Genomic DNA, 6,415 nt, shown 5'->3' with positions numbered 1-6,415 from the left:
GATAACAATTATATTTTTCATTTTAATGAAGCAAGAATTAAAACCAAATAGGGCACCAATGTTAAATTCTTTAAAAGATTGAGGTCTAGTCATTACCGCTTATTATAATAAAAACTATTTCGCTAGAAACAGGCACTTGCACTTTATTCTTCGACTGGAATACCATCCCATGTCATATGTTCCAAGTTTCAGCAGGAAATTCCTCTTTGAAGAATCATAATTCCGAGTGAACCAGAAAGTTCTCCATTTGCCTCGAGTGCTATACTGAGTTGGGGCATGTCCGTTGAAGAAAATTTGAGCTGTGTTATCTTCTCCATCTAACATCAAAAAAATGTCTGAACTCTTGCTTTGCTCTAAATAACCACGACTTTATTCAAAGGCCGAGCTATTCAGTATGGTTGATCAGAGACAAGAACCCTAGACAAAAGAACCCATTATCTTCACCCTTCTGGAGATGATCCTCGCCACAGAAGTGAAGACTTGGAAAGGGTTACTTTCAGTATTGGACTAATTCTGTGAAGCCATCTAGATGATATATGAGCTGTTGTGACGCCAGTTTTCGAAGGAGAAGTAAAATGTAAAGACTATTTGTTTTGTAGTGCTAAGTTAGCGCTTAACTTGTGGGCTTATAGAACCACTAGAGCACCCTCCCCTTATCGTCCGATTTTAAGGTTTTAAGGATGAGTTCTGCTTAACTTGATTGTAACTAAGCAAACGATGAAAACGTACTCTATTGAAATGCAAACCAACCTTGATCCTCAAACATGGTTTCAATCAGATCACTTCCTGTGGTCTGATCCAAAGCCAGTGACTCCAATATTTGATATACATCTTTGGAGAACGTCTTCGAATCATCACCTGATACAAATTCCTGAACCGAATTGTTAACCTCAATCAAACTGCAGCCAGGGGTTTTCTTCATGCTTTTTCTTCTAATGAATTTCCTCATTCTTGAAACACCATCCCATTTTCCAAGATCTGCATAAATATTTGCAAGCAAAACAAAGTTCCCCGTGTCTTCTGGTTCAAGCTCTAAGAGATTTTCCATCACAATAACTGCGATCTCGAGACGACGGTGTGTTCTGCAGGAACTCAATAAAGAACCCCATATTGCTGCGTCTGGCTTCATTGGCATGCTCTTTACAAGTTGAAGAGCTCGATCGAGATGTCCTGTACGCCCCAGAAGATCGACCAAACAGCTATAATGCTCAACTCCTGGCTCGATATTATAATCATCTCTCATTGAGTCGAAGTATTTCAGTCCCTCGTCGAGTAAACCAGCATGTCCACAAGCTGATAAAAGGCCAACAAAAGTGATCTCATTTGGTTCAACTTTTTTCCTCTGCATTGCCAGAAACAATTCAATGGCGTCGAGAGCCTTCCCATGATTTGCTAACCCAGCAATCATAGTACTCCAAGAGATAACATCCCTCTCTGGCATCTGACTAAACAACTGCCAAGCTTGGTTCACACTTCCACATTTTGCATACATTTCAATCAATGCATTGCATACACAAGTCTTCTTCAAAAACCCATTTTTATCAGCATAAAAATGAATCCATTTTCCGAGCTCTAGAGCTCCCAGTTGAGCACAAGCCGGCAAAACAGCAACTAAACTGATCCAGTCAGGCTGCATCCCCACCATCTGCATTCCCCGAAAAACATCCAATGCATCGCCATAGCACCCAATTTTCGTGTACCCAGAAATCATTGTTGTCCATGAAACAATAGTCTTATTAGGCATCTCGTCAAACAATGCTCTGGCTCTTCTCATTTGACCCAACTTTATGTGCCCAGTAATAAGACTATTCCAAGAAATCACATCCCTTTCAGTCATTTCCTCAAACACATTATGAGCATTAGTCATTTCAACACACTTGACATACATATCCAATAATGAATTTTCTATAACATATGTACACTTCAACCCAAATTTGAACACATGCCCATGGACTTGCCTTCCTAAAGAAACATTCAGAAGTCCTCCACAAGACCTAATAACAAAAGGGTATGTATATCTATCAGGCAATATGGGCTCTTCAAATCCTTTATGACTTAGAATTTGCTTATATACATTGATGGTCACTATATACATATGATTGTGTGTATAGGCTCTAATCATAGCATTGTACAAGAAAATGTTTGGTTCAACAACTTGTTTGAACAACAGACTTGCATGCTCTATTTCTCCATTTTGATCACAAATATCTACCATCCTAGTCGCCAAGAAATTGCTTTGTGACAGTGAAAACTTCACCATTTGGGCTTGAATTCTTTTCAATCGTTCCATTTTATTGCATTTTCTTAACATGGGTATGAACATATCTTCCAATCCTCTGATTGTCAAGACTCCAACTTTTGCTGCCATTGAGATGCAAATACTGCAAAGGTTCTTTTTCCAAGATCCAATATTTTCTGAGAAAAAATTCGCTCTTCGTAACATTTGAGTTCCAACATAAAGGATTAGCCAATCAGTTACGAAGAGCTTGTTTGGTAGAAATTTAAAACAATTAAAATTAATTTTTTNTTGAGTTCCAACATAAAGGATTAGCCAATCAGTTACGAAGAGCTTGTTTGGTAGAAATTTAAAACAATTAAAATTAATTTTTTGATCGTTATTTCATTATTCCAGTCGTCGTTTTTGAATTATTCTCTCACATGTAAGACTCATTGTATCTTTAACGATAAAATAATCAATGAACCAAATCCCTATCAAACAAGGACTAAATTGTTAATGGGCCGATTTGAAAATAAATGAATTCCATGAGTTGAGGGTAGATTCCATTCCGAAGGCCTACTATTGTTTTGGCGCGCAAGGAGAGTGCAGAGAATAAGGGAGTCAAAATCTCATATTGTTAGGTGCATGGTCCGGTTCGGTCCGATTCTATCGAACTTTACTCGAAATTTTTGGATATTTAATAAATGGAATCGTTGGGTTCAAATTTGATTATGGAACCGTTGAAGTTCGATTCCATTCCATTCAGTTCGGTTCGGTATTATAATTAATTATTTAATATTTACAAAGTTACATTAATTCAACTAATGTCATATTTAATATTAGCTCTTATAAAATAATGTAGTTCAATCTTATGTGTTTTTATGTCTGTCTTTGCTAAATTTTTTATAAATTTGATTGTTAAAATAACATGAAGAGGACAATAACAAGCTTATAATTATTAAGAGAGGTGCCGTCGAGCTTTATTTGATTTCTTCAGAATGATAAACGACATTATGGTAAAATAAAAAATTTGGATAAAATTTAGATCAATTCGATTAAGTTTGGCTTGGACTGAAAATTAAAAATGGGAAAATCATATTTTTGAATTTGAGCTAAATTAACTAATTAGCAAATTTATTTAGAAAAAATAAAATAATTTGGTTTATTTAAAATAAATAAATTTAAAAAATGTAGGGAGATTCGGTTATTTTTCAGTTTTTCGGTTCTTGATCTAAAATCGAGAATCGAATTGAACCCATCGATTTTTAATTCAGATACTCGTTCGGGTATTTAACTTAAAAAGAACCGCTCGGTTCGATTCAGTTCGATTCGAGTTCGATTTTGTCCGATTCAGTTTAGAAGTTTTGCCCAACTTTACAAAATCTAATGAATTCTATTAAATTTATTAAAACCTAGTAATCTTCTACTTAAGATCGTGTTTTTAATGGGAACTAAAATAAAATGATATTTATATGAATTTCAAACTTAGAAATACATAAATTTATTAAAATTCACAAAATTCTTTAAAATATAGTTTAGAGTGAAAATAAGAATTTGAATGATGCTATCTAATATTGATGGTGCTAGAACATTAATTTAGATGATTATACTTCATATATTCAATTAAATAAATTACGTGATATTGTGTTAAATGAATATATCAATAGAAAAATAAATAGTTTTGAACACTAATGGTACATAAATAACCTTACTATACTAATTTTGGGTTAGAGGCCTTCTATATTGAAATGGTACGGAAGCGGCATGTGCTATAAGCTGCCGGGCTTTGGTCCGCTCCCTTGTCATCGAGTCACCGACTTGCTTTAGACCTTCCGCCTTCCGGCACTGGGTACGTTATACCGCCATACACGTTCTTACAACTCTGTGGAGATATGCGTTTTGCGACTCAATGTGTGAGGAGGGGTTCTTCGGTTCAACATTTGGGCAACTGACTCCTCTCAACTGTGTCAAAGTTTGCTTTTTTTGGGAACCAAATAGCATCAAGATCAAACCATGTTCCCTGTAATTTACGATAAAATAAGAATAATTTTATTGATCCAGCATGATGAAATTTGAAGATGGGGGTGAAATTTTGAAGTATAGAGGCAATGTTTAAAGCTGATGTGTAGTCTTTTCGGTGATTATGCTCCGAACGGTAGTTTTACTGATGAGCGAGAGACAAAAATTAGCAGAGCTTATAAGAAAATGCTCTAGGAATTTATTTCTCGATCAAGGAAAGGAGGTTCATGGAGCTGTGGTAAGGAAGGATTACGGTTCTGATTTGATGATAAATAATGATCTCATAGATATGTATGGAAAATGTGGTAGAATGAGCATTGCCTATGCAGTGTTTGATAGAATGCCTGAAAGAAATGTTGTTTCTTGGACAGCTTTGATGTGTGGATATTTACAAGAGGGCAATGCCAAGGCGTCTTTATCACTTTTTCGTCATATGGGATTTTCCGGTGTAAGGCCTAATGAATATACATTTTCTACAAATATCAAGGCGTGTGCATTTTTGGATGTTCTGGAAAACGGGATGCAGATTCATGGCTTTTGTACTAAACGTGGATTTGAAGGGTATCCTGTGGTGGGAAATTCAATCATTGATATGTACTCGAAATGTGGAAAAATCAATGAGGCTGAACGGATGTTTCATGATATGCCGGCTAGGAGTCTGATAACTTGGAACGTGATGATATCAGGGTATTCCCTTTTCGAAGATATGTGTGATAGATCTTTGCATTTATTCAAGGAGATGCAAATGCAAGGAGAGATACCGGATAAGTATACCTTTACGAGCACATTAAAGGCTTGTCGTGGACTTGGAGCTTTTCAAGAGGGAACACAAATTCATGCCTTTCTGATTATAAGAGGATGCTCAATTCCAGTTCAAAACTTTATTTCTGGTGCTCTTATTGATCTGTACGTCCAATGTGGATACTTGTTTCAAGCAAGAAAGGTGTTTGATCAAATGGAAACGAAAAGTGTGGTATCTTGGACAACAATAATAATAGGATACGCTCAAGAAGGAAACTTATCTGAGGCAATGGACTTGTTCAGACAGCTTCAGGAGAGTCGCATTCCCATTGATGGATTTGTTCTTTCCAGCATGATCAGCGTCTTTGCGGATTTTGCTCTTACGGAGTCAGGAAAGCAGATGCATTCCTATGCCATCAAAACCCCCTCGGGTTTAGACACATCAGTAGCAAATTCAATTGTCGACATGTATCTCAAGTCTGGTTTGACGGAGGAGGCTGAACAGCTTTTTGTCAATATGCCAGAGAAGAATAAGATCTCCTACACGGTTATGATCACGGGATATGGGAAGTATGGTCTTGGTAATGATGCAATGGATCTCTTCGAGAAAATGCAGCAGGATAATATTGAGCCAGACCATGTAACCTACTTGGCTTTGCTCTCGGCCTGTAGCCATTCGGGACTTGTTGAAGAAAGCCAGAGATACTTCACGCAATTGTGTAATAGTTATCAGATAAAAACTAGAGTCGAGCATTATGCTTGCATGGTTGATATCCTTGGTCGAGCCGGACGGTTAAAAGAAGCCAAGAAACTCATACAGAGAATGCCAATAAGACCTAATATAGGAATATGGCAAACATTACTTAGTGCTTGTAGAGTACATAAAGATGTCGAGTTAGGGAGAGAAGTAGGAGAGATTCTCTTGAGATTAGATGGTGAAAATCCCGTAAACTATGTTTTGTTGTCGAATGTTTTTGCCGACGCCCTCTACTGGACAGAGTGTGAGAGATTGAGAGGGTTAGTGAAAGCTAAGGGTTTGAAGAAGGAAGCTGGGCGTAGTTGGGTCGAGATTGATAAGGAGATGCACTTTTTCTACAATGGCGACGAAACACATCCACTTACTCGAAAAATCCACGAAATTTTGAAAGAAATGGAGAAGAAAATGAAAGAAGTAATGGGTTATGCGTATGAAGTGAGATACGCACTGCATGATGTAGAAGAGGAATCGAAGGAGGAAAACTTGAGAGTTCATAGCGAGAAATTAGCTGTTGGTTTGGCTTTAGTTTGTGGTGGGATGAAGAAGGAAGGTCAGCCCATTAGGATTTTCAAGAACTTGAGAATTTGTGGGGATTGTCATGAGTTCATTAAAGGTTTGTCCAAGATTTTGGAGAAACTGTTTCTTGTTAGAGATGCTAATAGGTTCCACAAGTTTGAAAA

The 6,415-nt window shown here is 36.9% G+C and overlaps 2 protein-coding genes across 2 annotated transcripts in view; one reads left to right on the top strand and one right to left on the bottom strand.

The window, feature by feature from the left end:
• Nucleotides 1-36: 36 nt before the first annotated feature.
• On the bottom strand, nucleotides 37-2,461 carry LOC111407534 (pentatricopeptide repeat-containing protein At2g20540). The gene has a single exon (XM_023037077.1). It carries the CDS (start codon nucleotides 2,441-2,443, stop codon nucleotides 731-733), a length of 1,713 nt encoding a protein of 570 aa, XP_022892845.1. The 5' UTR covers nucleotides 2,444-2,461; the 3' UTR covers nucleotides 37-730.
• Nucleotides 2,462-3,954: 1,493 nt separating this feature from the next.
• The window catches only part of LOC111408427 (putative pentatricopeptide repeat-containing protein At3g15130), a 3,216-nt gene continuing 755 nt past the window's right edge, over nucleotides 3,955-6,415 (top strand). Inside the window, exon 1 of the mRNA XM_023038188.1 lies at nucleotides 3,955-6,415. Coding sequence (XP_022893956.1) covers nucleotides 4,362-6,415 — 2,054 coding nt within the window. The 5' untranslated portion in view covers nucleotides 3,955-4,361.

The sequence above is a fragment of the Olea europaea genome, chromosome 13 (genome assembly GCF_002742605.1).
Source record: "Olea europaea var. sylvestris chromosome 13, O_europaea_v1, whole genome shotgun sequence".
NCBI lineage: Eukaryota > Viridiplantae > Streptophyta > Magnoliopsida > Lamiales > Oleaceae > Olea > Olea europaea.
The sequence above is the reverse complement of the archived record's forward strand: the minus strand, read 5'-3'. Positions and strand labels throughout refer to the sequence as shown.